The 20,015-nt window shown below is 46.0% G+C and overlaps 2 protein-coding genes across 28 annotated transcripts in view; one reads left to right on the top strand and one right to left on the bottom strand.

Annotated features, from left to right (window-relative positions):
- Positions 1 to 4: 4 nt before the first annotated feature.
- LOC128588937 (creatine kinase U-type, mitochondrial) lies at positions 5 to 6,736 on the bottom strand. Its single transcript, XM_053595743.1, has 11 exons — positions 6,581 to 6,736; positions 6,341 to 6,421; positions 5,516 to 5,700; positions 4,712 to 4,910; positions 4,415 to 4,510; positions 3,530 to 3,751; positions 3,195 to 3,280; positions 2,951 to 3,074; positions 1,233 to 1,367; positions 471 to 596; positions 5 to 253 (listed from the first exon to the last, which is right to left on the bottom strand). The coding sequence occupies exons 3-11, from the start codon at positions 5,662 to 5,664 to the stop codon at positions 137 to 139; spliced, it is 1,254 nt and encodes a 417-aa protein (XP_053451718.1). The 5' UTR covers positions 5,665 to 5,700; positions 6,341 to 6,421; positions 6,581 to 6,736; the 3' UTR covers positions 5 to 136.
- Positions 5,707 to 20,015, top strand: part of PPIP5K1 (diphosphoinositol pentakisphosphate kinase 1) — a 64,240-nt gene continuing 49,931 nt past the window's right edge. For 20 of the 27 annotated variants that reach the window (XM_053595726.1, XM_053595722.1, XM_053595714.1 and 17 more), the window contains exons 1-15: positions 9,199 to 9,239; positions 13,319 to 13,415; positions 13,691 to 13,865; positions 14,189 to 14,384; positions 15,037 to 15,127; positions 15,352 to 15,437; positions 15,796 to 15,950; positions 16,088 to 16,189; positions 16,656 to 16,817; positions 16,923 to 17,044; positions 17,678 to 17,779; positions 18,978 to 19,064; positions 19,472 to 19,547; positions 19,687 to 19,796; positions 19,881 to 19,963. In XM_053595726.1, the coding sequence (XP_053451701.1) occupies positions 13,719 to 13,865; positions 14,189 to 14,384; positions 15,037 to 15,127; positions 15,352 to 15,437; positions 15,796 to 15,950; positions 16,088 to 16,189; positions 16,656 to 16,817; positions 16,923 to 17,044; positions 17,678 to 17,779; positions 18,978 to 19,064; positions 19,472 to 19,547; positions 19,687 to 19,796; positions 19,881 to 19,963 (1,519 nt within the window). In that variant the 5' untranslated portion in view covers positions 9,199 to 9,239; positions 13,319 to 13,415; positions 13,691 to 13,718. The other 7 variants (XM_053595706.1, XM_053595702.1, XM_053595701.1 and 4 more) reach the window with 7 other exon arrangements.

The raw sequence follows: 20,015 nt of genomic DNA, 5'->3' as shown, positions 1-20,015 counted from the left end.
CTGGAGCATAGCAAGGAGGCTTTACTAAGATGGAGGAAGGGGGTGGAGTGGGGCATGTCCACGGCAAGTAGAAAGGGCCACCATTAGAATGGGCAGAAGTGCTGGGGATCTTGAGTCATCTGCTGGTGGTGGGGAGTTAATGCTTGCTGTGGGTGAGAGGTGCAGGGATGCGGATATCCTGACCTCTCTCCAGACGCCGTTCACAGTCAATCAAATAGTTTACTCCATCGATGACCAGTTGTACCAGCTCCACCTGAAGGATACTAATCCTTGATCTCTGTTTCCCACAATCTGACTTTCTTTCTTTAGCACTGACTGACTTGACTGTTTTGGGAACTCATTTCCAATCGTCTCCCAACTCAACCTGAATTTTATTTCAGATTATATTATATTCCTGAGGCTCGTTCAGCATCACATATCAACCCCTACAGACCTCCACCTCTCCTCACACTAATCCCTTCGGATCTCACCTCAGACTTGCCCAGTCGGTCCAAATTAGAGATGTCAAAGATGCTGCCGGTGGCAGCAGTGTCCACTCCTCCAGTGCCACGCTTTTGTAGTCTTAGGTTCTCCAGGATCTTTGGGAAGCGGCTATCCTAGAGGAGAGATAGGGATTGGAGACAGGGCCAATAAAGGCAGAGACTGGTCCTACCTGAAAGAACCCTGAACCTGTTCAAAACTCTTTCTTCTCACCCTTTAGTTTTTCTTTATTTTTTAATTTTTTTTTTTTTTTTGAGACAGAGTCTCACTTGTCACCCTCAGTAGAGTGCCGTAGCATCACAGCTCACAGTAACCTCAAACTCTTGGGCTTAAGTGACTCTCTTGCCTCAGCCTTCCAAGTATCCCAAGTAGCTGGGACTATAGGCACCTGCCACAATACCCGGCTATTTTTTTTGTTGTAGTTGTCATTTTTAGCAGGCCCAGCTGGGTTTGAACCTGCCAGCCCTGGTGTATGTGGCCGGCGCCCTAACCACTGAGCCACAGGCGCCAAAGCTATTTATTTTTTTAGAGACAGGAGTCTCACTATGTTGCCCAGGCTGTTCTAAAACTCATAGCCTCAAGCAATCCTCCCACCTTGGCCTCCCAAGTAGCTGGGATTATATGTGTGAGCCAGTACATCTGGCTCTGACCTTTTAGTCACATCTTTGACCCAGTTCCAAAGGTCCCACTCCCTCCCCATCCACACTCCCCTTCCTCATTCACACTCCTCTCTAATCCCACAACTCCTTTACTTTGCTTAGCAGGGGCAGTTTGATGTGCACTCCTGCCCGAAGTCCAGTGCCCAGGTTAGATGGACAGGTTAAGATGTATCCCAAACGCTCATTCCACATGAACTCCCAGCCACGCTCTTGGATTAGCCGCTCCACCTGAGTCCACAAAGGTTCTGTTAGTGAAAAATCAGGAATATGTCGATCCTCCCTTAGCTAGACTCATAGGAACCCTAGAAATATGTCTAGAACAGAAACTTGGGTGTGAATGAATGATATTATTCATTAACGCATTATCACGCACGCAGGTTGTAAAATTATGATATACATAATGGTAAGATTGTTGAAAATATCTTGTGTGTGGAAGCAAAGAAACTTGAGGGAGTGATACATTAAGGGTCATCCAGAGACATGAACAGAGGCGGTAAACTGAACTGAGAAGGGATTGATTATTCAGTGAATTCTGAATGCATTGATTCTCTCTGCCCTGCTAATGAGTCTAGAGCTTGGAAGGGTCTTTTCAGACAGAAAATGAGGGTACAAGATTTGTTATAAGAAGAGACATAGAAGGGGCACATGTGAGAAAGCAGAGAAAAAGGTCAAAACAGAATAGAAAAGCCAGATTCATAGGTACGTGTGTGAGAGAGTGTGGGCATGGAACAGTATTTTTGTTTTACTTAACTATCCTAATCATGAAGATGACTATTAGAATTGAAGATGGGGGTCCATAAAAGCGATGGACACAAAGACCACTACCCTGAGTAAAGGGACCCTGTTTATGGTTCAGAAAGAACCGTGGCCTGGGGGCATATCTTACACACTGAACGAGGGGAAACCTCTTCCATCCAGAATAAATCAAGCTAACACTTTAACATTCACTGAGCACCTGCTGTGGACCACGTATTTGACCTGCATTATTTCACTTAACCCCCACAACAACCTAACATATAGAAAATCTTATTATCCTGTTTCCAGATGAGAAAACTAAGGTATATGATTTAACCAGTACTTCCCTACCCACTCATAGTCAGAATATGTTATCTATTACTTGCTCAAAAATGTAGATACTTCTCAGCTAGAATCTAAAAGAGGAGCTCTCTTTCCTTGCGAGTCCAAAATAGAACTGTATATATGAGAACATACAGTAAGAATTGGGTTTACGGGGATTTCTAATGTGGAATTAAATATGGAGACCCAATCCACAAAGGACCGAGGATTCAGTTCAACCCCTCATCTAGAGCCATGTCTGGAACTTGAGCCATTCTATGTCTTCTCCAGTCTTCCTCCCACTCTCAGCTTAAAGCCTAGACATGATACTTTAGCCAGAATGATAGAATCCAGAGTCAAGCTTACCCTGGCTGAGAACTAAGTGGTTACGTTACAATCACGAACACACCAGTCTCTCATCCCCTACATCAATCTAGGTTGATGCATTTTTCTTATCTGCCCACCCCACCATTCCATACCACACACTTCAGGCACTGACCTGCCATCTCAGTTATTCCTGCTTTGCCTTATCTGGCAACAGCCCCATTTAACTCCTTAGGGTCCTGAAATTCTTTCTCTCTTCCTATCCTTAGGGTGACTTTATATCCTGTTTTTTCCTAGATTGATTAATGGTGACTCTTTACTATCAGCAGTGTCCTGAGTTGGTTGATAAGCTATGTAGTCAATCTACCTATGCTACCCTCCGGTTTTCCTTGTGTCCTGCTACCTAGTTCCTCTATACACTCTTCTCCAACCTCTTTAAGTCCTCGGCAGAATCTTTCGAACACTCTCTTCATGTTGCCACCCTTCTCCATGGAGATGACCCTGGTATGATCCTCTTCATTCACCCAGATCAAGAAGCTCTTCTCATTGTTGTGCCTGAGGGGAAGAGAGAGGGTGGGACAGAGCTCAAGAGGCAAGGCAAGAATTGGGGGAGATGGAGTAAAAAAAGCATTTATGGGGGCACGAGGACAAAAGAGGTAAGGAGTAGCTTCATACCAGATTCCACGGGCATCTGGCCAGTCTCGAGCCATTCCTGCTGCAGTCAGCAATGGGGACACAGGCTTATCAAATAGAAAGTGGTCCTGAGGAGAGTGAAGGCACTTCAGTTAAGAATCCCTATGGCTTGGGCGGCGCCTGTGGCTCAAGGAGTAGGGCGCCGGTCCCATATGCCAGAGGTGGCGGGTTCAAACCTAGCTCCGGCCAAAATAAAAAAAAAAGAATCCTTATGGCAGCCCCCAGCCTCTCAGAGCCCATGCATCTCATCTGGCCCAGCCTCCCCTCTGGCTCTTCTATCTATTCCTCCCATCCAGCTCCCTCTCAAAAGCCCTCACGTCAATCAGCTGCTGCTGCTCGGCCTCTGTCATCTCACTAAGCCTGTAGTAACGTCCAGCCAGGTCACCCTTCAGGCCACTCAGTGCATCCACCACAACGCGTTCCACCTCTCGTCGCTCTGCCCGAGTGCAGGCTGGAGGCAGACTGAGTCCTCGGATACTTCGACCAGTTCTGACTCTTGATGACAATACATACCGCTCATCAAAGTAGCCAGAACGGATCTGGGGGACAAGATAAATGAATATAAGACACAGAAACACGGGGCGGCGCCTGTGGCTCAGTCGGTAGGGCGCCGGCCCCATATACCGAGGGTGGCGGGTTCAAACCCGGCCCCGGCCAAACTGCAACCAAAAAATAGCTGGGCGTTGTGGCGGGCGCCTGTAGTCCCAGCTACTCGGGAGGCTGAGGCAAGAGAATCGCTTAAGCCCAGGAGTTGGAGGTTGCTGTGAGCTGTGTGAGGCCATGGCACTCTACCCAGGGCCATAAAGTGAGACTCTGTCTCTACAAAAAAAAAAAAAAAAAAAAAAGACACAGAAACACAAGTGGACCTTTGGGGAAGGAGAGACCTTAGATTTAGAGGGCTCTTTAGGTATTCCTAAATACCTATTCTTTAGGTATTCCTCCTCCTGTATGCTTTGGAGGGAGAGGCCCTTTAGTCAATTAAAGGGGGCACCAATTAAGGGGGCATTGCATACCCTTCCCCTGAATGCCCACCTTGGGGCATGGTCATTCTCATCTACCTTCTTATCTCCATGTATGCTATACCTTAAGATTTGATTCTTTCTCAGCATTAAGATTAAAAGCTCAGCAGTATAATGACCATGAATCAGGAGATAGATGCTGTACACAGGCAATGCAAATCAGAAGTGGAATATTTAACCCACCTTACTAGCATCCAGATCAGTGGTGTGCTTCATTATCCGAGGATCATATCCATTGTGTCGTTCTTGGATCACTGGGTCAAACAGGTCAGCAAATACCTGAGGGGGATTTAACAGGGAGAAATGGTTAAGAGGAGGAAAACCTTTCTCAGACTTCAATTGTGAATTGATTTCACTATGTCAGAAAATTTGAGTATAGATGGCTCAGAGTCTTGAGGGAAAGTGAGGGGTCTTTAAGGGGAAGAAGCTGGGATCACTGAGATGAGGTGGATCACCAGGGAGACTCTGAGGGTCCCATACCTCATAGGTCTCCTCATCTCCAGCCACCATGCCCACAGTCTTGATGAAGGGGTGGCCAGGGTTGTCCACGCCAGTCTGGATACACTGATCTAGCGTCCAACCAGTGGGTGTGGTCTTGTCGCAGAGCCGTGCATAGACTGCTGGGGTCAGGTGACTGGCCATGCAGTTGTTGTGCTTTCGGAGGTCTGGGTACTCAGCGCTGGGAAGGGGTACTCAGTAACCATGGAGGGAGGGCCGGGGCCCAGGCACAGTGTAGTCAGCTGGGAGCTGTCCAGTTAGCCATGTCTGGCTTTGCTCCGCGTGAGGAGGGGGAATTAGGAGGCTAAGCCTTGGTAATCTCTTTAGGGACTTTCAGGGTCTATTCTTTCCCAACAGTTCTAGCTGCCTCTGGCTGACTGGCTCAGTTCCCCCAGACCTGCTCAGTTCTTTCCTCCCATGAACACAACATTAGGGATGGAGGAGGGGAAAGACTATGGAGGGGAATTCAGGAAACAGAGAAGAACAGCAGGTAAAGGAGACAGAGGAGAGCAAAAAGGATAGTTCCTGGCTTTACAATTAGGGATTTGGGCAGCGGTATAGCTAGAACTTGCAGGGCCGAAGCTGGTCTTGACAGGTCCCCAGGAATGCTCTTGCTTTATGGTTTTGCCCTACCCCCCACACCACTGAGGTTTCCAAATTGTACAGCTCCCCTGCTCCAGGGCCTTCATGATTATAGCTCTTCTCTGTGGCCCGGGTTCTCTTCTCCATCCTCACCTTCGTTCCCACCCCGCGCCCCCTCCACGCCCCGCGCTCAGTCACCCCTACCTCGGGGGATACAGCCTCCGTCGTTCACTAGCGGCTCGTACAGGTTCCGGGCGGAGCAAAAAACCAGCGGCGAGAGACCCAGCTCCGGCCAAAGCCAGGAGCCTGAGCCCTGGGCGCGCGGACAGCAGACGGGAGAAGGGACCAGCCATCGCTTGGGGTCCGGCTAAGGGATCCCGGAGCAGGAGCTGGCGCAAGACAAGAATCGGGAGGGAGGCTGTAACCGGACAGACTGAGGGCCGGAGCGGGTCGGAGGCTGAACCTGAAACGGGGGTCGGTGTGGAGGATGGAACCAGAGGGGGATCCAGTACCAAGCGGACTGCAGGACCAGCGCAAAGAGCTGGTGGCAGGCAGGCGGGCTGGCAAAGAGGAAGGCCGGAGCGGAGCCGCAGTCTCCAGGGGTGGGGCTCACACTTGCCCCGCCTCCCGCCTGCCACAGTGCAAGGTATGAGCGTGCGAGGGTGGGCAGCACAGGCCAGGTAATCAGCCCGACCCTAAGGCCAAGGATGTAGGCCCACCTGGGATGAGGCCGCCCATGGATTTCAGCACCAAGTAAAGGACAGCACCCGCGGGGACTGGCGAGCCCCCAGCACCCTTCCCCCAGCTCCCTAGGTTTAACTCGGAAACCAGATCCGTCTACTCTGTGGGTGTAAAAGGGTGACATTGCCCAACCTCTCCTCTGCTTTGGGCCTGCCCCAACAACCTCTCCATCTCTCCAGGGGAGGCTGCTGCGGGGAAACCGCAGAATAAACAGATACCAGAGGAAGACAGAGAAAGCTCAGGGTTAGAGGCAGACACCGGGATAGACACTGGCTGGTTCAAGGTCACCTTTTCCTTAGAATCAGGAAGAGGACCAAGGCGCCTCCTTCTCACACCTGTGCTCTTCTTTCCAAGGTTGAAAAGAATTCCCTGAGAAGATCAGAGAAATATTAACTCTTACTTCAGCTAGGTTGTCTCCCACCCACACTGTGCCCCCCAGTCTGAAGCCCTGCTATTTCTTGCCTCGATTTTCATAATCCCCTCCCACTTTTTTCCCTCTCCCACCCTCCAACCCATCCCCTACCTCACCTTTGATCTTTTACTTCTCTTCCTCTTTTCCAGGCTTAGATCTTTTTGCTGCTCACAGGACTCCCTCTGAGTAGTCCCCTCACAAGCTTGCCTACTTGTTGGTTGCACTGGGTGTGGGTCTGGGGTTGGGCAGGGACTACTTCATTTCCTCTTCCTGATCTCCCTCCTCTTCCCTCTCTGTAGCTCCTAGTTCCTGGGCTGGAGATGAGGTGAAGGGTGTGGTAAGGTGACTGGGTGTGAGAATGGAACAGGCAGGCACAGGTTTCCAGGCACCACATGTGTTTAACCCAGCGTGTAAAGGCCAGTGGTGCGCTAGAGCATAAGGTCATCAGGGTATCTTTGGATTCCTCCTGGTCCCCTCTCCTCCTCTCCTCATAAAGTGCATATTCAGATTTGAGAGGATCATGTTTCCACAGTTCTAGGTATGATCTGACTTTTGTTCTGGCAAGAAGGAGAATGAATATTGGAGTTGAAACAGGGATGTGAGGCTTCCGTATGGAGGGCCAATTAAGATGGAGTAGGCATGGTGGTATTAGTCCCTTCTCTCAACTATCTTGATGCACCTACAAGACAGTAAGATACACGCATGGATCTTAAGAGAGCAGACTGGGGAGAGAGCAATTCCCTTCACATTGCCCTCTGGCACCACTAATGAGACCCCCACCCCACCCCATATAACTCTCATTCCCCTCAGGCTTCCCTTGCATCTTTTTTCCTACCTTCCTCATTTGTGGGTATCCTTAGAAGCATTCGCCTCTCTTTTGAGTCCATTACTTAACTCCTCCTGGTAAGACAGCAGACAGCAGAATTATGCAGTTGTAGTGTGGTCACTCTTGGACAAATAGAAAATCTTACCTGTGTTGTGGAGGCTCTTTACCTAGGTTAAGGAATAGCTATGAGTAAGTAAATGTAACTTCTTGGAATGGTGTATGTTTAGATAAAGAAGGGAGATAATCTTCCAGAGAAGCAGGGTTGTTATTTGATTGAGAGGGTGGTTACTAAGATTAAGGAGATGGGGGTGGTAAGAGACAATTATAGGAGGAGAAATAAGACAGCTAGAGGAGTTAGAGAAATTACTGTTTAGAGAATAGCTGCCCAGTATGAATTATAACTACACTGAAAAAACACATATACACAAATATTGTTTGTGAGTCTTATTCTTATGAGTCTCAGACAGGTCCATAATATTTAAATATTCATTTAAAATTATCCTATATCATATAGAAAGTAATATAAGTATTTAATTGATTTGGTGCTTATTATTTTCAATATTTAATGTTTTAAAAGCAATTTAGAATTATAAGAAACTTTTATATGTGTTATTTCACTGACTTGGATTGTTCCAGTGGATGACTAGGGATAGAGTATACATTTTAGAGGATTGGCAAGAGAAGTTAAATACCTGGAAGATTCTGTAATAACTTGAAGGGTTGGAGTGGTGGAAGAGGTATGAGCCTGAACATGAAGTAGGAAGGCGTCTATTCTTCTTAGAGCCAGTCCTTAGAGTCATTGCTATCTCTATTCAACAGATCTTGGCAGTCAATACAATGAGGCACTTAACTGGTAAAGTGGCAAGATCCCTCATGTTGAAGAGAAGAAGCAGGGACCTTGGAGCTGTTTTGGACTAGGGAAACCAAAATGAAGATGCAAGAATAATGTTAAGAATGATACATAGAAAATACTTTCACATAATCAGTACCTATAAATTAGGCTTAATCCCTCTCTTACAGGGCTCAGCACCCGTAGCACAGTGGTTATGGCGCCGGCCACATACACTGAGGCTGGAAGGTTCGAATTTAGTCCCGGCCAGCTAAGCAGCAATGACAACTGCAACAGAAAAATAGCCGGGTGTCGTTGCAGGTGCTTGTAGTCCCAGCTACTTGGGAGGCTGAGACAAGAGAATCCTGAAGCCCAGGAGTTGGAGGTTGCTGTGAACTGTGATGCCACAGCATTCTACCGAGGGCAACATGTGAGACTGTCTCAAAAAAGAAAAAAAAAATTAACCCCTCTCTTACAGATGAGAAAAATGAAGGCCCAGAGGAGTCAAGTGGCTTGCCCAAGCCCTACAGTTATTAAAAGTAAGACCGGGATTCAAACTCAGTTTCGTTTGGTTTTAAGCTTGGAGAACTTAGAGAAAAAGCTGGGCGTGGAGATAGGAATCAACTTGTCTAGTCTTTCCACGTCCATCCTCTTGCCTCCTCCATAAATAAATCTCTGTTCCTTCCCTTAACTTTCTTATCTGCTTCTCTTTGTCTCCAGTCTCCCTATGACTCCTGCTTACATTGTTAACATTTCAACTTACATTAATTGGTCTCTAGGCATATCATAGCCCGTTTTGTCTTTTGAAACAAATGGAAGAGGTGCAATGGCACAAACTCGGCCTCTGCCTTTCCCCCCACCTCACCCTCTGTTCATCTCACTGGAACTTTTCTGGATCAAGCACCTGGACTGTAGAGACTGTAGGGCGCATTAGGTGGCATGCCCCCTAGAGCCACTAGAGGCCACCCTCCTCCGCACAGAAGCGCCGGCCAACGCAACCTGACTGCGGCTGGTGCGCGCCCTCCGCTGATTGGTGGTACCGCAAAGAAGTCGCGCTTTGATTGGGCCGCCGTCAGGGGTCGCTGCCGGCAGGTTCGGCTGCGCGAGCGGAGGGAGGCGGGTGAGTGAGGGCCGGGGGCAGTGGGGGAGTGGCTGGGGGCTGGGGGCGGTATCCGAGGGGGTGGGCTGGGTCGAGTGGGCTCGGTCGGTACTGAGGGCCGTGGTTAGTCCCGGGTGGGGGCAGCTTCGGAAAGAGGCCCAGCGGAGAGGCCTCAATGTCAGCGTAGGGAGAGTGACACCGGGAAGGCGGGGGCGGGCAAAGGCTAGTGGAGTCGCGATGCTCCGGAGGGAGGTATTCGTGATCCGGATCTGTGCGAGGCGAGGACAGAGGAGGGGGTCGGCAAGAGAAGAAATGGGTGTGTGAGGGTCTGCGTGAGGAAGAGGGGGCTTGCATGAGGTTGGAGGGAGTCGAGTCTGCACCGGAGAGGATCAGGTTGGAGGGGATCTGCGCAAAGAGGGTTGGGACTGGAAGGTCAACTTGAGGAGTGGGTTGTTGCGAAGAGAGGTGAACCTCGAGAGAGGGTGGTAGTGTGAGGAAGGAATAGATGACAGGCAGTCATTATGGGGGGTGATTGAGGGTAAAGAAGTTAACAAGGGTGGTGGCTGCTCTGAGGGTTTGACAGACTGTTTAATACTGGACAGTGAGTGGGAGAATTACTTTGATTAATTGAATTAGTTGACCAGTGATTTGGGATGGGGGGCAGCAGTCAGTGTTAGGAGTGGTTAAGGGAGTAAATGAAGAGTCATAGCAATTTGAGGAAAGAAGGCAGAATAAGTTGACACTGAGAACATGGTATGAGCATAGTTGATCAATGTCAGAAGTAAGGAATAGGTATGAAATATTAGAAATTGCATTAAGAAGGAAGGCATGAAAAAAAAAAAAAAGGAAGGCATGGGTCCACTGTTGAAGCCGGAAAGGAAATAGTGCTGGTGGCCTGAGTTTTTCTGTGTTGGATGTGTTCCTGCCTGGAATTTTTATTGTTATTTCCCCTTCACTACTGGTGGAGCCTGCCATCAAGTGCATAGTGATTTAGGACATTAGAGGACTATGCCAGCAGTCTTAAATTCTAAGGGGGTAAAGAAGTTACAAGGTTTACCCTTCCTTCTACCCTTCTACCCAGATCTGATTTAACATACAATAGATGTTCCTGAGAAGACTGCCTGCCTGTCCTTCCCTCTTTGCCTTACTTACTGTCTCTCTCCTTCCTTCCTACCTACTTTCCTTGCTTCCTTTCTTCTTTTTGGCTGGGGCTAGGTTTGAACCCGTCACCTCCAGCATATGGGACCGGCACCCTACTCCTTGAGCCACAGGGGCCGCCCTTCCTTTCTTCCTTTTTTTCTTTCGAATTGATTCACATCAAAGTAAGTCTGCCCTTTAGCCCAGTGTAGAGTCTGAAGTTTTCTTTTCTTTCACAACAAAGTTTGGGGGCAAGGGGCAAGGGAAGAAGAGCATGTAAAACAGGGACGTGGCTGTGAGAACACCAAATTAAATCCCAGCTTCTCTCAGAGGTACATCTAAATAAATCCTGGCTTATTGCACAGCTATTTCTGTCAGACTTCTATTTTTGCTTTGTTAACTATGAATTTAGACCCTTCATTTCTCTCCAGTCCTGTTATTTGTAAACAGGCTCTTCTTCCCCATTCTGTTACTTACCATTCCCCATTACAGAGTTGTAATAGAATTTCAAGAATATGACTGCACATTCAGTAGAAACCCAGGAAAGTCTTAGTGGAAGCAGGGTAAAGGGTTAGGCATCTTAGATATGAGAGAAAGTCCCTGCTTCAAAGACTGGATAAAGAGTATGACAAAATTTTAATTGCTTGAACTATATAGGGACCTGGGGAATACAGTAAGTCATGGAAATTGGGTCAGATCACTGCAAAAGAATTCAAAGAAATAGCCTATTAGTTAGGAGGAGAGTGTATATATGAGACCTGCAGTGCACAACTGAAAATATTAAGTCTAAAGAGAATGTTGTGCCTCTTGTGGTGTTTGAACAATAGAAACAGCAGATGATGAAGGCTGAAAAGGTCAAGGTCTATATAAAGATCAGCTATAACTTTCTAGTCAAAGCTGCAAACCCCAGTTGTAATGGAAGAATTTAAAATAAAAATAGAAGCCAAGAGCAATGGCTCATGCCTGTAATCCCAACATTTTGTGAGGCTGAAGCAAGAGGATTGATTGAAGCCAGGAGTCTGAGACCAGCACATCAACATAGTGAGACCCTTCTCTACAAAAAAATTTTTAGAAGTAGCCAGTTGTGGTGGTGTGTAGCCATAGTCCTAGCTACTTAGTAGGCTGAACCAGGAGGATCACTTGAACCTAGGAGTTTGAGGCTGCAGTGAGCTATGATTGTGCCTCTGCATTCCAGCCTGGCAACAGAGCAAGACCTGTCACTAAAAAAATTAAATTAAATTAAAGAAAATAATTGAAAAATCTATAAGACTAAATTTATTTACTTAAGGAATTTGTGGCTTTCATTAGAGTCGGTGTTTGTGAAAACTTTTGGTGATCATAGAAAATTGTTGATATGTGACTCAGTTTTATTTTGGGAAAATAACAATGCTCATATCCTTATGATTCTCTAGTAACAAATGTTAACCTTTTATATATTTGCTTCATGTCTTTTTAAAAACTGAAATAAACGTTATAGATAAGATTGTATAGATAAGATAAGAAGTACCGTTTGAGTCTTTCTCAGTTTCATTCTCCCTTCTTCTTAAAAGTAGCCTCTTTGATGAATTTGATATCTTTCTTAAGTCCATGGTTTTATACTTCTGCTAATTATACATGCAGTCATAAACAATATGTAATTTTTAAATTTCTACAAATGGAGTTGTACTGCATATATATTTCTGCAGGCTGCATTTGAAAACTGTTTATTACATATAGCTTGGATTCTATTTGTTTTTTTTTGAGACAGAGTCTTACTATGTGGCCCTCGGCAGAGTGCTGTGGCATCACAGCTCACAGCAACCTCAAACTCTTGGGCTTAAGCAATTCTCTTACCTCAGCCTCCCAAGTAGCTGGGATTACAGGTGCCTGCCACCACGCCTGGCTATTTTTCTGTTGCAGATGTCATTGTTGCTTAGCTGGCCTGGGCTGGGTTCAAACCCACCAGCCTGGTGTATGTAGTCCTGGCCTATGGGTGCCGCACCATGGATTCATTTTTTAAATTGCTTAGTCTAATATTTCTATCTCCTACACTGTATTTATCCATGCTTCTACTTTTGACACTTGAGTTGTTTTCAGTTTTTCCCATTACCAACAGTGAGATAAAGAGAGTTAAGAACTTTCTTGCACAAGTCTTACATAGGATAGTTTCTTTACAGCAGGGTTCCCCCCCTCAGTACTTCTGACATTTTGGGATGTATAATTCTTGTGCAAGGGGGATAGCTTTTGCATTTTAGAATGTTTAGCAGCATCCCTGGCCTCTACTCATCAGATACCAATAGAATCTTTCCAGTTCTGGCAACCAAAAATGTCTCTTACCATATGTCCCTGTGCAGCAGCAAAATCACAACTGATTGAGAACTGCTACTCTAGTTGTATGTATGTGGAAGTGGAACTGCTAAGTTGTTCTGACTTATGTGAAAGTCTTAATATATTCTTACTGATACAATTTTAGGGTTTTTTTATTTGTTTTTTTTTTTACTTTTGTTTCTGATGTGAGGGCCCTTGGCCTAGACCAGCACTGGTTCTGTAGTACTAGGGGACAGTAGAGAGAACATGGAGATTTCAGTTTGAGAATGAGTTGGAGACTATTGTATAGATGCCTAATCTTCAACCTCCCAACCAGCACTAGACCCCTTTCCTCGAGCAGATTTTCTGGATTTGGGCAACTGTTTTTCAAGGTAGGGTAGATGAAGGAGAGAAAGGGAGTATGGGTTTTGGGGTGGGGGTGTTAATGTTCTGATTAATGCTTAGAATGTATGTGCCTTCAATAAATATTTTTTGAGTTAATCCTTAGTAGGAATGAAGATTGGGTTTAAATGCAAAGGTAGTTGAGCTCTCTAATTCCTCTGCCCTTGAATTAAATCCTTGAGTTCAGCACTACTGTGGGGAGGCAGAGAATGGGTAGGAAAATTGTGGAACGAATCCAAAGTTTGAAATGTCACTCTAACATTCTTTTCTGGTAGGAATCAACAGTAGCCTTCCTTGAATAACTGACTTTTCCATTTGCTGCCTGGAGTTAACATTGTTTTCTGCTGGCGGAATCAGGGGCATGCCAGCACTGTAAGCGTTAATTTCCTGATCTTACCGATTTCTTGGTTGGGGTGGGCATGAGCAGGGAGGAAAAGACAGACCTTGCTTTTCTTTTATGGCTCTTTCAGTTATTTCAAGTCATAGCCCATATGCCTCCTTTCTTGTTGAGTCTTCTTGCTATAGCTTTGTTTCCTGTTTCCCCTAGTACCTTTTTAGTTCCCTCTTATTTTTTCACTCCCATCCCCCATTCCCACCCACTGCCAGGGGGCTTGGATTCTGAACTGATGGGGTGCCCTCCTCTGCAGAGCGGGATGAGTGGGTGCTCCGGCGGGGATGTGGTCATTGACGGCCAGTGAGGGCGAGAGTGCCACGGCCCACTTCTTCCTTGGAGCTGGAGATGAGGGGCTGGGCACCCGTGGAATAGGCATGAGGACAGAAGAGAGTGACAACGAGCTCCTTGAGGACGAGGAGGATGAAGTGGTAAGATTAGAGAAAATGATGTAACTTGGTGTTGGGGCATCTATCTTAGAGAGTTGAGATTCCATTGGCTGGAGCCACCTCTCTGTCCTTTCAAAATGTGTAGGCTTCCTGTCATAAACAGGCTCTACCTTTGTTTAGGGGAGGGGCAGTGGAGATTGATTAGATTGCTTTTCTTTGAGACTGAAGTTAGGAGTCACTCTTTACCCCATAGGTCTAAAGTCCTGGAAAGAAACTCCATGCCCTGAGGAGATAAGACAGTGTTCTCTGGTGGGGTGATATAGCTGGGAAGTTCCTGAGTTTCTGATAGCAATTCCTCTCTGTAGCCTCCAGAACCTCAGATCATTGTTGGCATTTGTGCCATGACCAAAAAATCCAAGTCCAAGCCAATGACGCAAATCCTGGAGAGACTCTGCAGATTTGACTACCTGACTGTTATCATCCTGGGAGAAGATGTGATCCTTAATGAACCTGTGGAAAACTGGCCATCCTGCCACTGCCTCATCTCGTTCCACTCCAAAGGTTGGCGTCTTCTGAGAAGGAAAACGGGAAGGAATGGTGGTGGGCATGCTGGATTGGGAAATGAGTCTTACTGTGTTATTTCCTTAATAAAGAGGCCTTCAGTGCCTCCTGACATACTAGAGAAAAATACAAAGGTGTTTACTTTCCCTACATCTTGGAGGGGTTGCTGGGGGTAGTTTAAAGGCCATGTTCTAACCCAGTGTTTTTTTAACCTTTTTTTATCTCACGATACACTTAAATTATGTTGATCAAAAAAAAAAGAGTGAAAAAAATATATATGTACTGTGCTTTCAACTTCTTTCAAAAATAATTAATGATCTTTAAAAATTTTCATGGCGCTCCTAGGATTCTCACATGCCATGCCAGTACAGTAGTTGAAAATCATTGTTTGAACCTCAGGACAACTCTAAGACTTTTTGGCTCTCTAACGGAATTGGTTTCTGGAAGAACCCTAAAAATAATTTCTGTTTTACTTTTTCCTGATGAATATCTTATACTTGGGAAGTGGTACAAGAGGATAAGCGTTGCGTTGGATGGGTAGAGGAGCTCAGTGGCAACTAATAGCTTTAATATGTCTCTTTATCTCTCTGCTATTTTATCACTCTATTTCATTCTCTTTCTTTGGTCTCTTTATGTCCTTCTTCCATCCTAGGCTTTCCTCTAGACAAAGCTGTTGCTTACTCCAAGCTTCGAAACCCCTTTCTTATCAATGATTTGGCCATGCAGTATTACATCCAAGATAGGTATGGTTGTCTGGTTTTTGACCAGTGGGATGGGTGGCCAAGATCATGACCATGTAGGGAACCCACTCTGGGAGAGGCAGAGTCAAACATGCCTGATTTTCATGCCATACCCTATGAGTTCTATGCCCTGCTGTCTTTTAATCCCTGTGCAAATGAAATCCCTAGCCTCTCCCTTCAGTCACTGTGCCCCTGCCTTTCCCAGCTAATTTATTTGGGGGTGACAGGAGGGAGGTGTACCGGATCCTGCAGGAGGAAGGTATTGATCTGCCTCGATATGCTGTGCTCAATCGTGACCCAGCCCGGCCTGAGGGTGAGTTGCCTGGCCTTGCCCAGTTCTGCCCTTCCTCACCTTCAATGACTTAGCCTAGTTCTCTATACTCTCAGCGTTTCCTGTATACCACCTGTGTATGTGGGGCTTTGGTTATTGGATAATGGATAGAGTTAGAGCCATGGTGGGTCTTGGATAGAGCCTGGGACCTATAGATGTAGATTATTACCTGTAGATATAGATGTTACCTATTTATATACCATATATAGATAATACAACATCTATTACTAACATACAGTCATAAAATTTTGAGGGTTTTGAAGAATAAATCCCAGGGAAATGGGAGTTGGAAATATTATACAACCTTAGGCCTGCAAATGACCACACATTCACCTTTCAGAGTGCAATCTGATAGAAGGCGAAGATCAGGTAGAGGTCAATGGAGCTGTCTTTCCCAAGCCCTTTGTGGAGAAGCCAGTGAGTGCAGAGGATCACAATGTTTACATCTACTACCCCAGCTCAGCTGGAGGAGGAAGCCAGCGCCTCTTCCGTAAGGTGGGGGAGACATTTGAACATCTGGGGAGTCAGACAGGTAGAAGGACAAGGATGAACTTATGGGGAAGGATACTGGAGAATTTGGGGACAGGATAGATAGTTGAAGCAACATTTTTTTTTTCCTTTTCCTCCTGAAGATTGGCAGCCGAAGCAGTGTCTACTCTCCTGAAAGCAGCGTCCGAAAGACAGGGTCATACATCTATGAGGAGTTTATGCCAACGGATGGCACAGATGTCAAGGTTATGGTGGATACAGGGATTTAATAGGTTACAAATGTCTGGGTAGGGATGGGGTGCTTGGGAAGCAGGTAGAAGTGTATGGATGGGGTCCTCGACAATAACGTGTGAATGGAATTGGCTTTTGTGTTCAGGTGAAGATAATATTTGGAGGGTGTAGACATTCTTATCTTCACCATCAGAGTAGGGGCAAGGGTGGCAGAAAATGGCCCGATGTTGGTAAATTACTTTTTAACAAGAACTAAATAATATAGTACTGAAGTATTAAGGAGAAAACTTCATACTGATACTTCAGTAGAGCTCAGTAAGAAAAATGTCAGTCTCTTTTTTCTTAACACTCAATGTTTCTTTCGTTTTGTTTTATTGTTATTGTTTTACCCAGAAACTAGTCTACAGACCCAGTGCTCATATTGTCTTCTCACATACAGGGTGAGCTGTGGGCATACTCAGTGATGCTATGTACCTGCAGGTATATACAGTGGGGCCAGATTATGCCCATGCTGAAGCTAGAAAATCGCCAGCTTTGGATGGGAAGGTTGAACGAGATAGTGAGGGGAAAGAGATTCGATATCCAGTCATGCTGACAGCCATGGAGAAGCTGGTGGCCAGGAAAGTCTGCGTAGCTTTTAAGGTAGAGGAAGGCTCAGGGAGGGTTGTGGAATGGAGAGAGAGAGGAGCAGGGCTCTGAGAAGAAAGAGTAGCTGTTTTGTTCTCATTTTTCCTCTTTCCCCTGCAGCAAACAGTTTGTGGGTTTGACCTTCTTCGTGCCAATGGTCACTCTTTTGTGTGTGATGTCAACGGCTTCAGTTTTGTCAAGAATTCTATGAAATACTATGATGACTGTGCCAAGATTTTGGGGTAAAAGACATAGTGGTCTGGGCTTGGGAGAATGGGCTGAGAGAAGAGTGTTAGGAAGCTTTCGCTTTATTTTATATATTGTAAAAATTATTTAAAAGTGAAAAAGAAAAAAGAAAAAGAGCTCTTCAGTCCTTTTGTCTTCCCAGCACTTCACTTCCTCTGGGAGTTAGACCTAACAATTTGTCTTCTTCTGCCACATGCTAACAAACTATATTTACTTTACTAAATGTGACCATACTATAATACTGTTCTGCAACTTATCTTTAAGAAAAATTTCATCATGTAATCATGTTTAAACCATTCAGAAATAAAAGGCACAATGACTATGGTAAGCATCCATGTATTCACCACCTAGCTTGAGAAATAAAATATTAAGGATATGGTTAAGCCCCCATAGATTCTTTGCTGGTTGCAGCCTTTCCCCACTCCCTGGAACCACAGTCTTTAATTTGGTGTTTGTCTTCTCCATGCTCTTCTTTATATTTGTACTACATATATGGGGGTCTTTCTTTGTACGTTTTAGAGTTTATATTAATGTATTCTTCCGCAGCTTGCTTGTTTTCGTGAGCTTCATTCATATGTGTAGTTGTGGCTTGTTCATTTCACACAGCTTCTTTGTGTTTATTCTCCTAGTAACACCATAATGCGGGAACTTGCCCCACAGTTCCAGATCCCCTGGTCCATCCCCACAGAGGCTGAGGACATTCCGATTGTCCCTACTACATCTGGCACTATGTAAGCAAAAGGAAAAAATCTGGAGTAATCCCATTAAGACCCATGAGATTTCTTTCTTTCTTTCTTTTTTTTTTTGTACAGACCAGAGTCTCATTTTATCGCCCTCGGCAGAGTGCTGTGGCATCACAGCTCACAGCAACCTCCATCTCCTGGGCTTAGGTGATTCTCTTGCCTTAGCCTCCCCAGTAGCTGGGATCACAGGTGCCCGCCAAAACACTTGGCTATTTTTTTTGTTGCAGTTTGGCCAGGGCTAGGTTTGAACCCACCACCCTTGGTATATGGGGCCGGTGCCCTACCCAATGAGCCACAGGTGCCGCCCTTTTTTTTTTTTTTTTTTTTAGAGATAGAATTTCACTTTATCGCCCTCAGTAGAGTGCTGTAGCATCACAGCTTACAGCAACCTCCAACTCCTGAGCTTAGGTGATTATCTTGCCTTAGCTTCCTGAGTAGCTGGGACTACAGGTGCCTGCCACAACACCCAGCTATTTTTTTATTGCAGTTTGGCCTGGGTTGGGCTCGAACCTGCCACCCTTGGTACATGGGGCTCATGCCCTACCCATTGAGCCTCAGGCACCACCCAAGACCCATGAGATTTCTTAAGACCAGCAGTTACTTCTTAGTCCTTAGTCCTTAGTCCTGACTGGTGAGGCCTGGTGGGCCTTTTTTAGGCAATCTCCTTAACTCTACCTTGGTTCCTAATCTCAGATCTCTTTCCTTCTGTTTCTTGACACGTCCAGTAGGATGTGATGATAGGAGGTAGGGTGAGAGTGGGAAAAGAGGGGAGAGGATCTGATAACATTTCTTTTTTTTTTTTTTGGTTTTTTTATTTTTTATTTTTTTGGCTTTTTTATTTTATTTCGTTACTTATTTTTTATTTCTTTACTTTTTTTTTTTTTTTGAGACAGGGTCCCACCCTATGCCCCTGAGCAGAGTGCAGTGGGCGTGGTAGCTCACCACAACCTCAGACTCGGGCTGCGGGCACCCCACTGCCTCAGCCTCCGGAAGCCGCTGGGATTACAGGCACTTGCCGTGGTGCCCAGCTGGGTTTTTCCATTTTTTTCATGAATCGGGGTCTCACTGTCGCTCAGGCGAGTCTCGAACTCCGAGCTCGAGCGATTCTCCCTCCTCAGCCTCCCACAGTGCTGGGATTACAGGCGTGAGCCACCGCGCCCGGCTCTGATAACATTTCTAATCTTAGGATGGAACTTCGTTGTGTCATTGCAATTATCCGTCATGGGGATCGTACTCCTAAGCAGAAGATGAAGATGGAGGTGACACACCCAAGGTAGAAAGAGTCACCAGATTTTTTTTTTTTTTTTGGAGACAGAATCTCATTATGTCACCTTCAGGCAGAGTCTCATTATGTCACTCACAGCAACCTCAAATTCTTGGGCTTAAGTGATTCTCTTGCCTCCGCCTACCAAGTAGCTGGGACTACAGGCGCCTGCCACAACACCCGGCTACTTTTTTGTTGTAGTTGCCATTGTAGTTTGGCAGGCCTGGGCTAGGTTTGAACCCGCCAGCTCTGGTGAATGTGGCTGGCACCCTAGCCACTGAGCTACAGGTGCCAAGCCGAGTCACCTGATTAAGACAAGTAGGTTTTTATGAGAGAGATGGGGGGAGAGGGGGCAGGCAGCACCCAGGGGCTTTGTCTGTCTCACCCTACACTGAAGCTTCTGCTTACTTCTTCAGGTTTTTTACTCTATTTGAAAAACATGGAGGCTACAAGACAGGGAAATTAAAACTCAAGCGACCTGAGCAGCTCCAGGTAAGGTAGTGAATCCAGCCAGGAGGAGCAGTGCTGAGAAAGATAGAAGGTATGGGATTGGTCTTGATGGCAGACTAGAATGAAAAGGTAATTGGCCCAGTCTTGGCCTCCTGCATCGATACCCTGTTATTTCCTCTAGGAAGTACTGGACATCACAAGACTATTGTTGGCTGAACTGGAGAAAGAACCAGGTGGTGAGATCGAGGAAAAGACTGGGAAGCTAGAGCAGCTGAAGTCTGTTTTGGAGATGTGAGAAAGGGGTTAACAAAAGGGAGTCAATAAGAGTGAGAATTGGGGTGCTGAGACAGAAAGTAAACTGAGTTTGCCCCACAGGTATGGTCACTTCTCAGGTATCAACCGGAAGGTGCAATTGACTTACTACCCTCATGGAGTAAAAGCTTCTAATGAGGGGCAAGGTAAGATATAATCCCCCTTCCCATTACCACTCAGATCTCTTGTTCTCTTTTT

This window comes from Nycticebus coucang, chromosome 6, assembly GCF_027406575.1.
Source record: "Nycticebus coucang isolate mNycCou1 chromosome 6, mNycCou1.pri, whole genome shotgun sequence".
In the NCBI taxonomy this organism is placed as follows: Eukaryota; Metazoa; Chordata; class Mammalia; order Primates; family Lorisidae; genus Nycticebus; species Nycticebus coucang.
Note: the sequence above shows the minus strand (reverse complement) of the source record. Positions and strands in the feature narration are given on the sequence as shown.

Coding starts and splice junctions, on each gene's coding strand:
- LOC128588937 (XM_053595743.1), bottom strand. CDS start 5,664: ATGGCTGGTCCCTTCTCCCGTCTGCTGTCCGCGCGCCCAGGGCTCAGG. Junction 3,075..3,194: donor CCAGATGCCCGTGGAATCTG/GTATGAAGCTAC, acceptor TCTTCCCCTCAG/GCACAACAATGAGAAGAGCT. Junction 254..470: donor ACCGACTGGGCAAGTCTGAG/GTGAGATCCGAA, acceptor AGTATCCTTCAG/GTGGAGCTGGTACAACTGGT.